We start from the raw sequence: 20,238 nt of genomic DNA, 5'->3' as shown, positions 1-20,238 counted from the left end.
TAAAGCGTTCTAAATTTGTATCTTCGATAGACGGGTTTCATTTTTCTTGTTGGTAAAAGAGCATGTGCTAAAATGTCTTGACCGATCGCTTAACCTGGGTCTGCGAACAACTATGAATTATGCTAGACTTAATACTGTCATATGTATGCATCCCTAACTGTGTGACTCAACCAAGTGCAGCTGTGCATTTTGCTTGTTTGAAGAGTAAATAAAACGATTCACTTTATCAGTTACCATTGTGAGGCGAGGGGAATAGTGCCGTCTCATTTAAACTTGTCGAGTGATATGGCTTTATGCAGTTTGTTACACTCAAAATATTATGATGATTGTGAATTTTTGTTCATATTTACTACCTGGCGAGATAATTGTGTGTTTTCTTAAATATTTTTTGAAATTGAAAGGCTTTTAGATAAATAGCGCCTCGGTGTTCTTTTCACAAAGTTTGGAAGTTTTCAATAAAATTGTCTTTTTCGTTCTTCAAATATGATCCGTTTGTCCAAGATCATGCCTTCATATTTATGCACAGTGGTTCCATGTGCTAAATTGACATCATATATCTGATGCTTGCTTCGATTATTTTAGACTCTGATACCTACGCATCCTTACGCCTACTTAGAAAATAATGTTTACGCATCAAGGCTCAATAGGATTTTAAAATATTTTTATGAAACTTTCTGTGGAATTTTTTGTGGCATTATTACTAGACTTAATTCCTTTTTGCCTGTCTTAGGGATAGGAACAACTTCACTTGTCGCAGGTTTTGGCAACGGTGGAAGACTGAACGATTTTAAAAGTGATGCTGTAAATTCGTTTTTAGGACTACATTACTTACTAAATATCTACATCTACAGTCTGAGGGGAATTATAAGGAAAGTGATTTAAAAAATGAAGAATTACAAATAATAATAGTTTAAATTGAAATTATTTCAGGTTTCTCACTGAGGGTTTCTCAAATATGACCGAACAGTAAAAGAAAACGATGGAAGGAAAAAGCGACCAGGATGTTGGTAAAATTGCAACCTCGACAGCCCAGGATGGTGGTTTGAAAAACTCGCTGCACGGTGTTGCCTACCAGCTGAAGCTGCTTCTTATGGTTGTCTTGCAGGCCGGCAGGATGATGCAGGAAGACACCAACTTCACCTGTACCATTTCTACCGAGGATCCGATCGAGGGTAAATTCGATGATATCGTGTTCCGGTACCGCTTCCACGGTACGGCGCGCGTCCTCAGCATTCAAGCGAAGCACAAGAGCAGCCCGGAGCAGACGGTATCGTGGCAGGATTTGGCCAACAGCTCGCCGAACGCACCGTTTGCGATCGTGAAGTACTTCACCTCTTTTCTCGAGCAACGGAAGCGCGATGCGGAAGTGGAACAAAAGCTGGTACTGTGCACCAATGCCGTCCTGGACGAGGGTGTGAAAGGAGTACTTAAAGCGCACGACACGGGGATGCTACAGCAGACCGACCTGTGTCACATTTTCAAGCTGATCGAATCGTCGTGTTATAGTTTTGGCGGAGCGACGGAGCGTGAGATAAGTAAAGAGCTTCGCCGTATCGTTGATCTGCTGAGGGAATCATCCGACTGCTATGGCTTGGGAAAGCTTCTCGCAAGTGCAGTTTACAACGGAACGCGACTAGACCTTAACACGCGCAACGTTCAGCGAGCTCCACTGTTGGCAAACTATCGCAATGCAATCGTGCAACATATCTTGGGTGAGAAAAGAGAGAAGACGGTCCATCACCTGAGGGAAGAGTTCTGGAACGGAACATTGCCATCGGGTGGGTCGAATTTAAGGAAAGTGTTCGAGAGCGAATACCAAAAACTTTCCGGTGGTGACTCCGATGTTTGGGCTGACGCGAGAGCCAAAGGAATCACACTGAAGGAAGGTCTAAAGCCATGCAAGGATCCTCAAACGGAAGCACATCCTGGAGACTTATCCCTCCCGGAGAACATCGTTACGGATGAGGTAATAGAGGAGTTTTTCAACAGGTTCCTCCTTGTCTGTGGTTCACGCAGTGAAGACAAACTCTCGCAGACGGTGATGGACTTTTGGAAGCAAACGAACGCCACGGAACATCCACCGGAAGATACCGGCGATGGTGATAAGACCGCCGCGTACAACGAAATGCTCAAAGTCGTGTTCGATTGGATGAAGGAACAGAGGCAACCACCGGTGCCACTCACGAGGCTCGACATCGAGCAGCTTTTCGAGAGGATTGCGTTCGGAATAAAGTATCCCGAACTTAGGTGTATCGGAAGGATGTATGAGGACAGTTTGGAACTGCACAAGTATCATTGGATTAAAGTTCTCCCTGAAAGTGTTTCACAACTGCCGGTATTTAAGTTCCTATGCCAACCGTCCGGGGACGCTGTATTTCATTTACGGTCTCCCCACGCCAAGAGATACGTTTCGATGGTGGTCCAGCAAATTCTTCAATCGTTTCAAGCTGTTCAAAAGAACCAGGAACGGTACGAAATTCTTTTCTTCGGCAGTGGGATGTTCCAGAAGTGTAAGAAATCGATCAAGGCTGTTTTGCGGTTGACGAATTTTCGCTTCATTTTAGTGATTGTATGTGACGGTGGACATCCGGAGCTGTTGGCTAAACTTATAAAGTACAACCGGTCACATCCCGGGATGGCTTGTTTGAAGAAAATAATCTTAATTGAGGAGAGCAACTCCAAAGATACTACACACTACACACTGGATGAGGATTTGCTACTGGTGTCCGATCTTACCGCGGAGTCCAAGGGAGAGATCCTTCAAGAGAGCAATGCTTACCTCAAGCTCTTCGGCACGGAGATATGGCTTAGGCACCTGATAGACGAAAGTGATGATTTGGCGTGGGCTCTTGAACTTTTAGATAGCTTAAGCCAACTCGCAGCGGAACCCATCCTATTGGAGGAACAGTACAACACCATCCGGGACTGGTACATCCAGCGTAACGTTCGACCGCATCAGTCGAAGCATTGGTCAATGTGGGCGGTCAGAAGATCTCTCGATTCCACCTACTTCCGGGAGGATGAGCGAATGGCATTCGGAACCTTTTTCAACGCCCTAAAGCGGGCGCTCGGGATCAAGCTGTTTGACGATTGGCATATCAAACATATCATCGACTGGCACGAACAGGGAGAGGCTGTTCATCCGCCGGGGTTGTTGGACGATAGCGATGACGAGACTAAGGTGCACATCCTACTGGATGAGGCCGGGTTCGGGAAGTCGACGTACCTCACCTGGTTAGGCTGGTATCTGCGGAAGGAACGCGCATCCTGGTGGATCATGCGGTTCAACGCCATCGAGTATTCGACGGATTTTGAACAGATCTTAAAAAGCGGTTCCGAGGGAATGGAGGACACGCAAGCGTTGCGGCTACTGTTCCAACTGGTCCATCTGGCTCTTTTCGTTCGGGATATCAACAGGAGATCGATCGAAGAGACGGATCGTGAGCGAGCAAAGGCGGAACGGTGTGCAAGCTTGATGCGGATAGAGGCAGGTCGGCTGGTGGTGGATGAAACAAAGGCCAAACGCATGCACCTAACCACCATTCAGCGGATCGAGTTGAGGTTGTTCCGGGAGAAGTTCAACGGTAAGCAGTTGGTGATCCTGTTCGATGGATTCGATGAGGTCGTACCGTACTACAAGGAGACAGTGTACCGGCTGTTCTCACGCTGGCAAACGTTCGAGGGGATCCACAAAATCTATCTCACTAGCCGGCCGTACGAGTTGAAGAGTGAATTCGACCGGGTGTTCCAAGAACGGGCCCAGTTCCACCAGCTGCTACCGTTCAACAAAGATTCCCGACTCATCTCGATCCATATTTTCCTGCGCAGTCACGTCCCGCTGTATGAAGCCTGTGAGGAATCGGCGCGGAACGACCTGCTCGGTAGCCTGGAGGCGATTGTCCGGTGCTATCTGGCCGAGCTAAGAAACACTCCGCTTTTCATTCGCATGGGCTTGGAAATAATGCTTCCCCTGGTGCAGGAGTACGTGGACTTTGCCGAGGGGACTATCTCCGGGCGCATACTGGACGCGATCAACACGAGCCTGGAGAAGCTCCGCATGGTGGAGACGTTCGTTGAGAATAAGCTGCTGATTGCGAGCGTCGAGAAGCCGCAAACAACGGACGCGGCCCGGAAGACGGCGTACGCGTTGGACAATGCAGCCGACCTCAATCGATGGGCGCACCGGATGCACTCCACGTTGGCGCTGTTTGCGATGTTCGGTACGAGCGAGCGCAAGAGGTTGCTTCCGGAAGCCGACGAACTGGAAGCCCTAGAGTACATGGCGAAAGTAAGACAGGGCTCGGTGAAGTCGGGTCTGGTCGAGGGAATCCTCGGCCAGGTGCCTCTGTTTATACACCGGGTGTTTGTCGAGTACTTCGCCGCGGACTGGATATATCGACATAGGCGTACCGGTGGGCTGCTATCCGAAACGCTCCCGTTGGTTGGCCCGCGGTGGTTTGGAGGATCGCGGAGTGAGGTGGCCGAGTTCTTCGATCGAATGCTCATCCGAGATGGTGGCAGCAAGCCGCTCCATTTGGCCGCCATCAACCGTTCGCTGCCGGACATTCGCAGCTTGCTGAAGGCGGATCGACGCAGAGCGCTCGAAACCGATGCCGGAGGGCGCACGTTCCTGCACCTGCTAACGCTGTACACGGACGAGGCACACTTCAAACGGAGTGCGAGCGAGTTCTTCGATGTCTTGCAGCTGCTGGACACGGTTTGTGTTGATTGTCGCGATCGCGTGCGGGGCTGGAGTGCGTTGGACTACGCGCTTATGCTGCACTACACGACAATGACTCGATATCTCATAAAGCGCGGCGCCACCGTCAACACGGACACACTGTTCCAGCAGATCGTGGCGAGCGGGAGCAATGTCGAGGAAGTGCTACATCAGGGGGCGAGCTACGAACACCAGCTCTGGAACTTCCGTTTCTCCGAAGGCTCGAGGCGATACCTTAGGGAAGTGCCACGGAAAATTGCCGACTACCTGGTGCACGAGACTCAACTGGACATGCAGGAGAATCTCCCCAACGCATGGGGATGTCATAGGACGGCGCTGGGATACTGCGTGGAAAAGGATGCTGCCGGTATGTTCCGCAGGTTGGTGGAGCTTGCCGGAGGTCCTCGGAAGGTGCCGGTGGATCGACTCCTTCGCAAGGCGTTCCTGGACCAGGCGGTCAACGTGATCCAGTATTTGATTGTCGAGTGTGGCTGCAAGCCGCCGGAGAACCTGCGAGGGATGGGACTCTTCCCCGTACTGACGAGAGCGATCGAATGCCACTACATGGAGCTGTTCGCGATCCTGCACAGACGGTTCTATGTTCTGAAGCGGAACCCAGTGAAACAGTTTTTTAGTCAGCTGTTGTCCCCGGTAGACGATAAGCGACCGGATGAATACTACGAAACGCAAAACTACGGTCCGTGGAGTTTTGCCGATACGTTCTATACGATCGACCCGTATGTGTTGCGTCTTCTGTGCACTGCCGTCATTGCCGGGAGCAGGTACGCCGTGAGGAATCTTCTCCGATTCACTAGAACTTCCGTCAGCAGTATCCACATCATGGCCATCATGGAGGCCGTGGCTGACCAGCAAGTTCACAAGCGTTGTCTCGCCCCGTTGGGCTTTTTAATCAGCAAGTGTCAGGATCTGCACGCACCAGACTTCGATGGACGCACGTTGCTGCAAGTTGCCATCGTCACCGGATGGACGAGCGTAGGGAGGTACCTGATAGAACGGAAAGGATTCGACTCACAGCACGCGCTCCACTGGTGCGTATCGCAGGACTCGTACCGACTGCACTCTTGGGTTTTACCGGCCCGGTTGAGAATGTTTCACTATCTGCTGGGCAAGTACCCCGACGGACAAGTGCATCACATCAGGGATCAGCACCGAACTACCGTTCTACATCTTGCCGTGCTCAATCGTCACCTTGGTATGGCGAAACTTATGGTTCAGGCGGCCCTAAAGTCGATCGAAGGCCAAGGGCAGCGATCAGTTGAATTTTGCAGTATCTTAAAGGATGCCAACTTGGCGGACAAACGAGCTTCCCACGGGTTTCTCAAGTGGTTGATCGAAGAATGTGACCAGGATGACAAAGAAGGCGATGGTCTGTTGTGGAAAGCTATCTACCAAGCTACTTTTGAGTGGATAGCAAGAGAGCAGACACTTGAAGCTGTTAATCCAGCCTTCTGTAATACCTCAGAAATTCCGGAGTTGCCTTTGAAGGCGGATTAAACTGTTCAAGGGACGAGATATTAAAAATGATCGCTCTCGTTTATTATTCTAGAGTCGTGACATTAAAGGTGTTTTATCGAATTTTAATCGTACAATCTGTGTAAAATATTGCAGTACATTGTGATATACTCCGAATAAACGAACACATTTCCCATTTCAAGTTGCGGCTTAAACTACATTTCGGCTACATAATGGCTCATGTTTTTTATTCTTTCGAATGTTTTGTTTTGTTTTTTTCTAAAGCCAGAAGCTCCCCACACGAACAAACACCACAAAGTTTCGAACACAATCAATTAGAGCTAAAAACCTTACCATGAGCGTTTGGTTTATTCAGTAAGAAGTGTGTGTTTCATTTTCAAGAATGTTTCCTTTTTGGCGAAACTTTTGTTTAGTTTTCGTTTTTGTTTATTATTTGCACTCTCCATTCCTTTTACATAGTTCGTTTAGCACGCTGTTACACACAAGTGGTCACTCTTCCCTATCCAACCGGTTTCCCAATGGTTCCCTGCTTACATCATAGTACATTGTTGCATATTACAATTTGTGTTTTTTTGTTTTCTAGTTTCTACGAAGACAGTGACAACAGAATATGGTGAGCTCATATCTTTGACCCACTACCCTGACAAAGGGTGAATAACAGCACAAAACAATTCATCCTTTCATCCTCCCCGGCAGTCCAGTCTGGTATATTTGGCGTGTGTGTGTGTGCTTGTGTTTCTGTTTTCCATTACCTACTAACATTTTCGTACCATGGAGTTGGTAAAATTGTCAGAGTCAACAGTAGCAGAAGTAGTAATAGTAGTAGTAGTAGTAGTAGTATAAACACTAATTTCAGCGTATTCTTCCTCCCCTATAATTGATTGCTGCCTAAATGGGGTCGGTTGGTGGGTGTGGTCAAAATTGTCCGGTGTCGGTGCGCAATACTTAGTGGTGATCTTTCGAAAAGTCTTAACTTTAACTCCTACACATAAATCATTCCATTCCCGGCTGCCACTGTTTGTGTTTACTGTGCGTACTCGTTGATGACCGCCATGTCCTCCGAGAGGTCGTGCTTGAGACTGTTTCCGTTGCCGAGCTCGTTCACCTCCGGGAAGTAGCGCTTGTTGAAGGCGAACCGCCCAAACCGGTCGATCTCGTCGAAGTTCCGCTTGCCGATCGTATTCAGCTCGTCACCGTTCAGGCGGTAGGTAAAGCCTGCTGTGGAAAAGGCACACACGAGATAGGAAAGAGGACTTAGCTTAGGTCGGAGGGTTACTTATGACGAGATTGTAAAGCATCACGAGCGAAATTAATAGTGTCTATGAATGGATCAGACTATCAAAGAAGAGAATCTTAGATAGAAGGAGCAAATCAAAGTTAATAAATGGTTTCAGACTTTTTGTGACGTTCAGCTCCAGCATTGTCAGCCAAGGGTTATGCAAGGGTTCAGATCTTACTGGCTTATAAGAATGATATTTCTCATTTTAACTCGTAACATTTCTTTAGTTAAGAGCATCTCTAAATTACAGTCCTGTAATCATTTTGAGGAGAACTTAAAGATTATAGGGGATAGGAATTTGTTTCTAGAAGTGCTCGTCTATATCGTTGTTGGTAAGACTGATTTATAGACAATAATCACGACGACTACTGTCTATAATCAGTCAGACTATCATACGTTGGTTTTAGATACTTGAGGGTTTTATGGATATTCTCTGGGAGTAGTTCCTAGGAATCATAATACATGTGAAACACCCGTAGAAGACTCACTTACCATTGTAGCGATCGATCTCATCAAAGTTACGCTTGCTGAAACGTCCGTTGTAGCCGTGGTCCGTGGAACCCGTGAGCGATGGCTCGTAGTCCAGGTTGCGCTTGCCGTTGAACCGGGCAAATCGGTCGATCTCGTCGAAGTTTCGCTTGTCGTACATCGGGGCCAGTCCGCGCGAGTAGTAGTTGTACAGCAGCGTCCGGCGGTCCGAGTTGTTCAGCGATCTCTTCGTCTTATAGCCGGCGGTCGCCGTTGCCGTCTGTTGGGCCCCCGTGGCACGCTGCCCACCGCTGTTCGAGCCTACCTGTAGCTTCTCGTCGGTTAGTTTTCCTGCCATTCGCATTTCGCGTGGGGAGTTTAAAAGTATAGGTTAGATACGAACACAGTGGTTGATGGAAGATCAAATGAAAAACTTCCTTTGCAATATTCGGATGCAATCGAACACACGCCTTCTCCACCGGTTGGTACGTACTTTATGACCCGGATCGTCTACATTTTGCTCATCAGAGACTTTTGCTTTGTCGCTTTTATTGTACATCGGTTTGACTGGTTGATATATGTTTTTGTTTGTTTTGTTCAATTTGTAACTCACAATCGAGGCAAAGTAGGCCTCATACTTTGGTTAACAGGAATTACTTCAGGCAAACAGGCTCGTAAAAGGAAAGATGTTCGGGAAACGATACGATTTTAAACACACATGCACATGCAGTTGTTCGCCGTTCCAGCCCGTTTCACATCCAGAGGCGGTTTATTTTGTTTTGTTCAACCTGGATCGCGGTGTCTGGCTAGAGTGAACGAGAGAAGAGCGACTCAGAGGTAAATAACTTTTGTAAATAAATGTATCATCCGGCAGGGATTGATTCCGCTTCCATTTGTGGCGATTTGCTTGAAACGTTTTAAATAATGTAAAGGGTTGTTTCTTTTAATTTTCGGTCAAAAGTGCTGAAGACCGTTGAATAAAATAAACCACGTAGTTTTCCTGATCGATTTTCTTTCAATCCGTAGACAAGCTGCCCGCGGATGTAGATTGCTCTGGCCGGTGTTCCATGGTCCATTGTGTGCGTCACAACCTCTTCACGACCCGGCGCCCCGACGGTGACACCCCCTCAGCTTCCCCGACCAACCAGCCGAGGTTCTATTTCTTCAGTAAGTTGCCGCCACCGATCGAGTCGAGCGAGGCCCGCTTCAGCAGGTTGCCGCCACCGATCGAGTCCAGCGAGCGCTGGTTGCGCCCAAACGGACTACCACTCCGGCCGGGGACGGCCGAGAACACTCCGTCGTAAGCACCGCCAGCGGCCGAGTTCAGCAGGATGCGGTTGTAGAAGAGGTACTCTGTAGGTTGCGCCGACCGGGGATAAAAGTGCATTAAAAAGGGCTCCCAAGTGGAGGGTTTTCAGGTATATAACCTCTAAGAAGTTCGACGAATCACAAGGACGGACAGGACGCTGGTGTTTTTCTTCGACACTCGTTGCACCACAATGGACGAACAGACGAGGAAACAATTACATCATGGACGTCACGGACATACAGACACACACGCACAAAGACACACTCAAGGACGTCACATCTTCACGCCGACCACCAGGTGATTGATTAATGCTTGATCTAATTAAACCGATGACGGCCACAAAATTTAACCAAATGTTCACACTTTTATCGCCGCTGACAAGAGGATGATGATAATAATAGGACGCAGCGATGAATAATTGAGCATCAGCTGCTTCGCTCAGTGGCGCCATTTTTGGCCAACTCTGTCATGTTGCGCTCGTGGAGGGGTTTCCCCCCATAATAAGTGTCATCTTTTCTCTTGGATGAGTTTTTGGACACATTTTTTTTCTCTGTGTGTCTCACTCCCTTAAGTAAAGCCACCCACTTCAAACCGAACGTCATAAACGAACGTTGCCGGAATTGGGGTTTGCTTCCCCGGATGAACGCTAGATGGCGCTGTTTGTTGGTCTTTGGTAACGATCGCAATGGCGAGCAGTGGATCAATAAAATAAAAAACTTTGTTTTATGACCATATAAACATAACTTGAACATGCTGTTCGCACCTTCGAAAAAATGTTCCGTGCACTTTTTTCGCCTTCTTCATCATTCATGTCATGTTGTCGTAATTTAAAAAGCTGCGAGGTGCAAAATTTAGGTACAATTTCGTTGATTAAAGTTATCTATCCTAACAACAGGAGCCTGAATAGTCAGTCTAATCATTAGTCATTTTTCTGCACGAGATCTTCAAACGTGCTCCAGTAGGGCAATGACATTTGATTTCGCCAATTACTTCCCACGCACGGCATCCATTTTGTTCGGGATAAAAATAACCCCGCACAACATGGGTCGCCGTTGATATGGGAAATTAAGTTATTCGTAACGACTTACAATTGGACCACCGTTCCCAATATGGTAGGCTTTGGACGGTGGGATTCTGTATGCCGCTTTTTCGGAACATCTCTGTGCGAACTATGTGGAAACATTTTTCCTAAGCGATCTGTAAGCGTTTCCAAGGAATACACTGTTTTCAGGGCCAATTCGTCGGCATCAAGCTGCTCTTTGTTGGTAGTATGCAGTCAATTGCACGCGCACGGTTTTTGTTTGGTTTCGTTAGGAAGCACTTTGGGTTTGTTAAGTTTAACTTTGCCATTATCGGTAGCAACATTGGCGCGACAACAACGCGACATTTTCTCGTCGCGTCAATGTTGCTACCGATAATGGCAAAGTTAAACTTAATAAGCCCAAACTGGTTCCTAACGATGCCAAACAAAAACCTTGCGCGTGCAATTCACTGCCTACTACCAACAAAGAGCAGCTTGATGCCGACGAATTGGCCCTGAAAACAGTGTATTTTCCTTCTCCAACTAGGTTCACGTTAGAGCAATTTGGTTATTTTTCAAAGTAAAAGCATATGCCGTAGTGTGTTTCAATGTGCTTGGAATAATAGTTTACGTGCTGGTACTGTGACTATCCGTTGTTTATTTACTTTTGCTGATGAACTATATTTCCGTTCTTGTCAAATAAGTTGCTTTATTCAAATCACGAGATGATGATTTTACTTAAATTGAAGCACACGTTGCCCGTTAATAATGACCAACAATCTTCTCCAAATTGATCCATTCCAAACAACAGTATGGACCAGTGATTTACCGTAACAAAGTTGATGTTTTGCAAACCCCTTTTATGGGAAATATTGTGTTTGGCAAAACACGGGCACGTTAGCTCAGCGGGGGAACTCCTTTTGCAAAACCGAATAGATCCCGTTTGATGGAGATGAGAAAAGAGGAATGAAGCAAATAATAATTTCGGTCAGATACAAGTAATAAAAGAAGCACCGAGGAGCAAATACGAGCGGAGATACTTTTTTGTTGCTTCGCTACGCAAAGTGAAACGAGAATCGGTGGCAAAAATTTCTTTTCTGCTTATTGAAAACAACTTTCCAGCATCCCTACTACGGCGAGAGTCGATGCAGAGTTGCGTAATTCGTTAGCACATTTTCGTACACAAACTTTTCACGAGGAAGGAGAACGGTGCTAGCAAAAGTAGGGAGCGTTCCTAAGAAAACACGTTGCCGCTACATGGAAAGGAAATCGCAACGGAACGCATCGAAGGTCAGTGAGCCAAGTTTCGCATTGTGTGTGGAAAGGTAAGTTGAATTTATTACGATCGGATGAGGTGTTGATTGGAAGTTGTTGAAAGCAGGGAGTAAAATAATATGTACCGTATTACATTCTATCGTTCGTAGTATTTAAATCATGAGTCGTTCCTTGTAATGTGGAAAACAACGGAACTCGGTTACGTGAAGTGGATGGTAAAGTTCTTACCGTCGATGTATTTTGACGCCGATGTAAATGGCTGGGTGCAACAAGTGTGCCAACTAGTATCGCCAGCACGTGGTTTGGCACGCATTGCGAAACCATTCGAGAGGATTGGCCAATGAAGCCGGCAAGGATCGATCGGTGTGAAGTATGCAGAGCTCTCGAAATGATCCACCAAGGGCTCAGTACGGCGTCAAGTATCGACTAACTGCAATTGGTGGTGGTGGAGGTTCTATTCTACTTCAAACAATGACACTCTACACACGCATTTCCACGAGGGCCTTGGTCGTCCTTCGTTTCTTCCAAGTGTGGACGGAACGGGTCGGAGTCCACTGATAACCCGGTTTAGGAAAAGCAACAGGAAACCGGACGCCAATGCCGGCCAGGGATTGCGGGTGCCAGCTGTAGTGCGTGAAACGTGTGATACACCGCACACTCTTGCACATCAGGCCGGTCAGGCCTGTTGCCGCTGACCTACAGCAACCATGCTGCGTGCTTTGATGATGTTTTCATGTAATTTTAAGTTTGCCTTTCCGCCCGATCCGACCCGATCAGCCCACCCCTTTGGAAGGTATCGAACTTCTAACCACCAACTCGTCGGCCGGTTGGGCTGGGATTTTCCGATGGCACGTTCATTTTCCTGCCACGGGTGGGTTTCCGGTGCGCTGGGGGTTTCCACCACCCTTCAAACCCCCGTGGCGAACTAACTCGAGAGCGAGTGCTAAACTGACTGTGGACTGTGGAAAAACAAATGTTGTTCTTTTCGTTTCGCCCGAAAAGGTTAGGGTTGGTTGACTTTAATGGTACGTTTTGTTTTCCAATCCAAAACCTGCACAATCCCGGTAATTTCCTACAATGGAAATGTTCATGCACCACCGACGGCCCGCGACACTTTTCCGAAAAAAGGTGACCGAAAATGGGGGGGTTGACCATTTTTCATTACACTTTAAGAAATGTTTCCGCTTCCGACAAACAAAAGAATTCGATGATGGGAGTAGGCGATGGGTATTTTCCTTCCTCCTCTCGGTACTTCCCTTTCCCCGCACTCCATCAGGGAAGGTGGCGACCAGGGAAATAGGCAATCGGTACCGGGAAAAAGGCTTTCCGACCAAGCGGGAAATTGAACCGAGGACGTCGCTGGGCAAAAACCGCCGGGAAGTGATTACTCCCGGATGGATTGTCTCCTTCGGGGGAAGGCGACGATGACGACAACGACGACGTTCCTGTTCAAACTCTCGCCCGGTTGAAACACCAGGCGCCTCCATTTTAAAATCATCTTTTTTGTCTGGCCTGCCGTTGGGCGCCTCGTCAGGGGAAGTAAGGGATACGATTTGAACCATTTCCTAATTGTATTAGGAAGGAGCGGGTTTTGTGGCAAGTGTTGAACGCAAATGCCCAGAAAACGTCCTTTAGGCATTGTGCATATTGAAGATATTAATGTTTTATTAGGGTGAAGAGCCTTTGTACAAAATTATCAAATAATTATTTTTTTGTAAATTTAGAAAGCTAGTGTTTCAAAAATGTTTATTAATAACATGTTTCTGGAAAAGATTTATAAATTTGATTGATTATTAATTTTATTAACGAACATTTTTGAATTCCATTTCCTTCCCCATAAAATATGAAGAAATACGAGAAATATGCTTAATCAGACTTATTTTGTACTAATGAATTTGATCGCAAGCATAAATTAAATGTCTTATGCTTTGTCACGTCGCGTTTAGTGGAGGGTTATTTTTCTATTGCTCTCTCCGCGCCGAACTGACCCATTTCAAATCGGCACTCTATGGTTGAGGTTTGCAAATCGTCCGTGATGCAGTAGGAATGTGTGTCAAATTTAATTAAATAGCAGCACAAAATTGAGACATTCATTTGTCCGCTTGATTTGCCGTTATCCAAAGGGGGTCGTTAACATTTTTGCTTCACTTTATCTTTAATCATCCTTGTTCATTTTTTGAGTATGATCCTTGACAATTGGTCAGCGAGATGACCTTGTCTGCATTCCGTGCACAATGAGTTGCTATTCCGTAGCAGGTTTTCATTTCCGTGTTCGAAATGGAGCAGGAAAGCGCCGTCGGCATAAAAGACCGGGCGCCTCCATGATGGATTGAGAATCGGTACGGGGCAGTGAGGAGTGGGAAAGCGGGACTAGGACTAGTGGCAGTGGTTTCCCCGCTGGCTGCTGGTCATAAGGTGACTCATTGCCCCGGGACGCAACATGATGTATGATTTCATATCGCCTTCGTGATTAAAAGTAAGAGGAGTGCATGTTTCAGGAATACACAGATGCAAACACTGCACAACAGGGTAATGCACAAATGTCCAACCTATTTCTTGTGGACAGTGAACTGTGTCGCTGGTAAAGCGCAACAAGTTAGCCAAGAAAACTGTGGAGTTAACTGTTTTTTTTTTGTGAAAATATAGTGTTTATTAGGAATTGCAGATTTTTTAAATATTTTTATTTTTAGAAAATTGTAAAATGATGAAAGTAATACAAAAAATAACTTTTAAATTCATTTGTAATAAAAATAGGACCTTTTCATTTTAATTTTCAGCAGCATGTTTTGGAGTAAAATTTTAAAATATGTTTTTAAAACAAAAAAGGTAATCCTTTCGTTGGTAACTTAAAAAAGGATATAACTTTGTTGAATTACAACCATTTCGCGTGTGAAGGCAATTCTACGAAAAAAGTAAAATAATATTGGTGGAAAACGTGAGACATCAACATCAACAGGTCCACACGAAATAACACGGACACTTCCGGATATGGACAAACGAACATATAGCACGTGATTTTGAGAGGCACAGAACAAACTGAACTTATCTTCTTTTAAAACGGACATTAGAACGGTAGGAGTTCACATGAAAAAGGACATGACAAACATTAAGAACACCCACGGAAGGTGCTTCACGTACGGAAGTGGAACACGCATGGGATAAATTCGACAGAAATTTTGCTCGCGTTTATGCTTTACCATCGTTGAGGCGCTTCAGCTCCTGCAGCTTGGTGAGCACCTCCTCCAGCTCCTGATCCTTCACCGGCAGCCCGTGGGCCCAGCTGAGGAAGGCGAACAGAAACACGCCGCAGACGAGATGGAACTTCACCATTTTTACCGGCGGCCGAGCTTTGGTCGATCGAAGGGTGGCACGATCAAGGGGCAACGGGCAAGATCACTATCGACGGATGCTGCGGTGGAAGTAAAACGACCGTTGGAGATGAATACTTGTTTGTTTTTTCCACAATTTCACTACACTTTCTACTTATCCACCAAGCTTACTTTGAGCGCGAGGCCACGAGGAAGCGGACACGATGCACAACGGTTGCTGTTTGGCGTACGATTGTTGCGCTTTCGAGTGCGCCACCGGTGCTTTTATACCGCTGGCCACCAGCTGGCACGACTACACGACGACGACGACTGCTAGGCGAGAGCGAAGACACCAACGGAAAGGAAAAAAAACTAACGAAACCACCGTCTGCGTTCGGTTCAGCTCACGCAACAAGCGGTGGCTCTTCACGGTGAGCGGTGAATTGATGGTTCACGAGTGCGTGGCTGGTTGTGAGGGATGCTTATCTCACATCGATCGAACTCGCCATCGCATCCTGGAGCACTTTCTCACATCGGTAACGCTTCATCGACCAATCACAGCCGATAACGATCGAATTCCGAACCGCATTCGCCCCGAATCCAGCATCTCACTGCCTTTCGCGCAGCTCACGACAAATTCAGTTTGCATTTCCGTTAACATCTTTTCGTACATCTTTTTGGGATGGTATTTCATAAATTTTTTCATAAAGCTGACAATTTGTTAGTTTCTTACTTTGCTGAAAAAAGCGTTCAGCAGTTGTGAAAATCAAAGGTGTGTTGTGAAAATCAAATTAACATTAGAAATATGTTGTACTTTTTTAAACGATATTCTTTTTCTGCTTGCCGTAGTGATTCACCATCAGCAACAAATTGTTTATTTGTTATATACAATGTCTCTACACATATCGAAACTTCGTGAGCACAAAAATCTTAAGCTGACTTTTTTGGCAATTGTGCATAACTGGTTGTTGAAAGTTGTGATGTTTTGCTAGTTTGTACGCTTTTCACACATACGTAGTCACATGAATATTTCTTTTCGGGTTTTTAAATTATATCTCTCATAACATACTAAGGCATGGGACATACATAAATAACAAGTACTGGTGAATTTGATTTAATCTATCGAACTAGATGACAATGAAACCCAATAAGAATCAGCAAAAACTTAGAGCAAAAGCTTTAAAATGCTGTATCTGTGCAACGATTTGATAGTTTTGTTGCTAAAGACACTTCAAGTTGTGCAATTTTTACGTTTCGGAATAAGTGATAAGAACTGTATTTACTTCCTGTCTATTTAAGTTTGTCTGTAATATCTACGTCAGGCAAGTTGAATTATTGCCAATGAATTTTATCTTTTAGAATGTTTTAACGATTTGAGTTAAACAAAAAATGCCATTTCTAAAAATTACTATCGAAGTTTATTGATATGAGTCATTCCGAAGCATACACATATCTAACGTTTATAATTAGTTTTATAGAACACTAATTTGAGGGCGATGACTCTAAAAGTTCCCGATCCCCCGCGAAGATGTCTGTGCACGGTTCCCGTCTTAATTCGCTTATAATTTCACAGGCAGTACTCCACTCCGTCGGTTGAGCTGGCAACCCTGCCCCGTCGTGTCATAAACCGACTGAAGCAATTTTACCTCCGACGTATTTTTCAATTCGATGCACTGCGCCGTGGGATGCAACAATATTTTAATATATTGTTTTACATTCGGAATGTAAATGCATAAGGGTGAAGAATAGGAAACAAATGAATTTTATATTTGGAAATGGAGTGCTAACATACGGAGCAAATGAAAACAAAATATATTAAAGTTTTTCCTCAATTTCGAACCATTTCCACGGAACATATTAAAGAAGTGCATTGGGTCCACTTGTTGGACATATTTCGTGTACGTGCGCGTGAATGTTTCGATGGTTAATGGTGTGAACGTCAAGGACATTCCCACTCGCCGATCATCACCGATGCCGGCGATGGCGGCATTAATTGATTGCATAATTGTATACAGCTAATTGTATCCTTTTATCTACCAATACATCTGATTGTATCCTAAAGCATGGAAAGAGGAAAAACGAAGGAAAACCAAATAAAGCATAAAACGACATTTCTGGGTTATTTAAAAATCAATTATGAGAGAAGAAATTATGCGTCACTTTAAACTGCAACTCCTATTACGTGATATTTGAGTCCAATTTGTTAACATTTCGAAACATATTCTGTCTGATATTTTACGTTATATATTGCGAAAAGTTTTCTTCTCGTTGCCATAATAAATTATTAAATTATTTACATGTTTGTGGTGCCATAAAAGGTTCTTCATTTTGATTTCTTTTCATTGCTCTTAATGTTTTTATATGTGATGTGTTCCTTGTTAAGCTGTTTTAACAAACGATTCTTTGCTTATACGTATGCTTATCATTGTTTTTATTTAATTAAAGTATTTTTTTTACATTTTTATTAGTTTTTTTTTTAATTTCTTGGAAAACCTTTTTCTCTTTTTTGTGTCATGTAATTGTCTTAATAAATGCTCTCGAGTAAAGAAATTTGTACAAAAAGCAATTCTCGCAATCAATGAAATTTTTTACTTCAACCGTTGATGAAAAAGCTGCGGTTATACAAATTCTTTCAGTAGCAAATGCTTTACCAACGTGTCGAAGTTGTTGATCTTATTTTGAAAAGAATAAATTACATTTCCATTTTGTTGTTTTTTTTGCAGCGCGCTCTTTAGCAATTACAGACAGGCATTTTCATCTCTATTTCACACCAATTTTGCCGCTGATCAAAAGATAACGCATGCTTCGTGGAAGCACCATCAGGTTGCAGGATGAGTTTTTGTGCCCCATTAAAGCGTCCGTGCATTGTACAGGGAAAAAGAGGAAAAGAAAAGCATCTGCCCGACAGAATTCTCCAACACATTTCGCTGCCGACTAGCGTTCGCTTGTTCGGAGCGATTTTATAACCCCTTTTGCACCCCACGCAGTGGAAATTTTCACCCATTTCCCAAGCCAACGCAAGCAGCATATTGATGGGATTAGAAATTATCCAATCTGTCACACTGAGTGCATTAAATTATCAATTAGCCCGCGTTGGGGATGGTTGTTTTTTCTGATAAAAAATTGATTCCTCCCAGACTTTCGCCCCCTCGTTTTTCTTATCTCCAATCCACCCTTGGAGAGCACAGGGTGTCGAATCCATAAAGTTTGCGGAGGCAAAAAGGGACCCACCGAGGAAAAAGAACAAATCATCGGAAACGGAAGTCGGGCTCAAGTGGCTTCCATGTTGAGTTTCGCCCGGCAAAATGGTGACCCTTAATGATGAAGTGTCTCAATTGGGCCGGTCTGGTGGCGTGCGGAACTGGCCAGGAAACGGGGAGGAAGACACATGAAAGGTACGCCAACATAGTACATCGAACGACACCGGGCACACAAGCTGTTTTGCAGCGGCGTTAAAAGTGCACCCACAAGTGGACCGACGCGCAACAGCCCGCCGATCGGTGGCTAATGTTGGCCCATTAATGCCTCCTAAACCCTCCCACCCTCAACTCATCGTTCGCCTTCGGGCAAATGCTGCCTCCAAGCGGGGCTCGAATGATGGAAGCGTGGGTTGTAAACGGGGCTCGTAAAAACAAACAAATCCTAATTCCGCGTGGCATCAGTTGCGGTTCCGGTGGTCATACGTTCCGTTGCCGTTCTCTTTACCCGGGCGTCTCTGTTGTCCTCCCCTCTCTATGGTGTTGGTTGAATGGTGCTAATTATTTGTTCCCAACATCGTTGCCCGGGCGCTGGACATCGAATATCTGGACAAGGGTCGAACGGATCGAACATCCTTTTGAACTGGGGAGGGTTTGTAATTTGACAAATCTAGAAGGAAAGCATTACTGCTTTATGACTTCTGTAGTTAAACAAGATGAAAAGAAAGCGTTGATTTTTAAAAAAATCGATCCATGCAAAGCATTTATTCAACCCAACTACTCCAATATTTATTTTCGTATTCAATATAGAAATTCATGTAAATTTCATATGCCGTTTACATTTTGACAAAATATTAAGGTAATGTAAATTTAAGTGTCCAATAATTAGAAACTGATGTGAAGATGCATAATCAAAATGAAATGACATGTCAAAGTAATTTAAAAAAATAATGCTGTTTGTCAAATATTACTACAAAGCTGGTTCCATTTTTTAAACATTTCTGAATTTTTAACTTTTTTTTTTTAATTTTTTTTAATTTTTTTTTTTTAATGAATTTGAGAAATATACAGCACTGATGAGGTTTCATGTGATCAAATCGAACTAGTTCCTTTTTTCTAACTTTAGCTAGTTATGGATTTGTTGATAACTTCTGCAAACTAATTGAATAATCTATCGGAAAAATAATCAATTTATTTCTTTTTTTACAATATCTTCTTTGTCATCGATTTAATTGTTCTTCTTTATCAATTATATGGAAGTAATTATTAAACTTAGGTTTGATTAAACTTAGGTTATATATATGCATATTACAAATGATATTTCACTACAAATAAAACGAAAGCGAAAACTTATCCAAACAAAGATGAGAAATAATTCCTCCCGTATTACTCGTGTAATACCATTCAGATTTTATTGTTCATTTAAAACAAAGTTGACGCATAGTTACCTTTTAAAAATCGTATTTTGGGTATGGAACACAATTTCTTTGTCACAGTTTTATGTAAACTCTCATCCTCTTCTATATTGGTAGAGCAAACTCCTGGGTATGGACTCTAAGGACATTATAAAAGAAAAAGAGTCAACCACGTGCCGCGAGAAATCAACTCGGATGCCCCTTGTGCCAATCCTTTCCCGCCGAACGGTACCATTCCGACGTAATTGATTTCAAAATCCCAACGGACGCTGGTTTAAACACGCTCCACGATGCCGACCACTTCCAAAGTCACACCTGTTGCACGTTTGCTTCTGTCTCCAGCTTCCACGGCCCGTTTACTAGAAAAACTGGACAACTTGCCGTTGTTTGGGTTGGCTTTTCGATGTCTTCCATACTTGCTACAGCTTCCTTCCTGTTTGACTCGCGGCATTGAGCTGACCAAAGCGGGAGGTTTAGCTTTGTGTGTGTGTGTTTTTTATTTCAATCTATTTTTGTCGCTTCTGAAGTTTATTCCGTTAATAAAAGGTATTTTCGTTTCGAGCCATTCATCTAAAATTGCTTAATTTTAAAGAAACTTTTGATTGTCGTTTTTTGTGGATATTTAAACTGACCTTAACATTCTTTTTTCAGTTGTTTTCTTTTGCTAATTTTTCTTAACGGCATTCCTATTGAACCTTTTCATCTTCCTGCTGGGTTCAATGCATGTTTAACAATGTTAGGCATTTCTCTTT

At 44.4% G+C, this 20,238-nt stretch overlaps 1 protein-coding gene across 1 annotated transcript; it reads right to left on the bottom strand.

The window, feature by feature from the left end:
• Positions 1–6,404: 6,404 nt before the first annotated feature.
• LOC131259106 (uncharacterized) lies at positions 6,405–14,896 on the bottom strand. The gene is made up of 3 exons (XM_058260528.1): positions 14,764–14,896; positions 7,986–8,312; positions 6,405–7,432 (listed from the first exon to the last, which is right to left on the bottom strand). Exons 1-3 carry the CDS (start codon positions 14,894–14,896, stop codon positions 7,239–7,241), a joined length of 654 nt encoding a protein of 217 aa, XP_058116511.1. The 3' UTR covers positions 6,405–7,238.
• Positions 14,897–20,238: the final 5,342 nt, after the last annotated feature.

Source organism: Anopheles coustani, chromosome 3, assembly GCF_943734705.1.
Source record: "Anopheles coustani chromosome 3, idAnoCousDA_361_x.2, whole genome shotgun sequence".
In the NCBI taxonomy this organism is placed as follows: domain Eukaryota; kingdom Metazoa; phylum Arthropoda; class Insecta; order Diptera; family Culicidae; genus Anopheles; species Anopheles coustani.
This window is presented reverse-complemented; position numbering and strand designations above follow the sequence as displayed.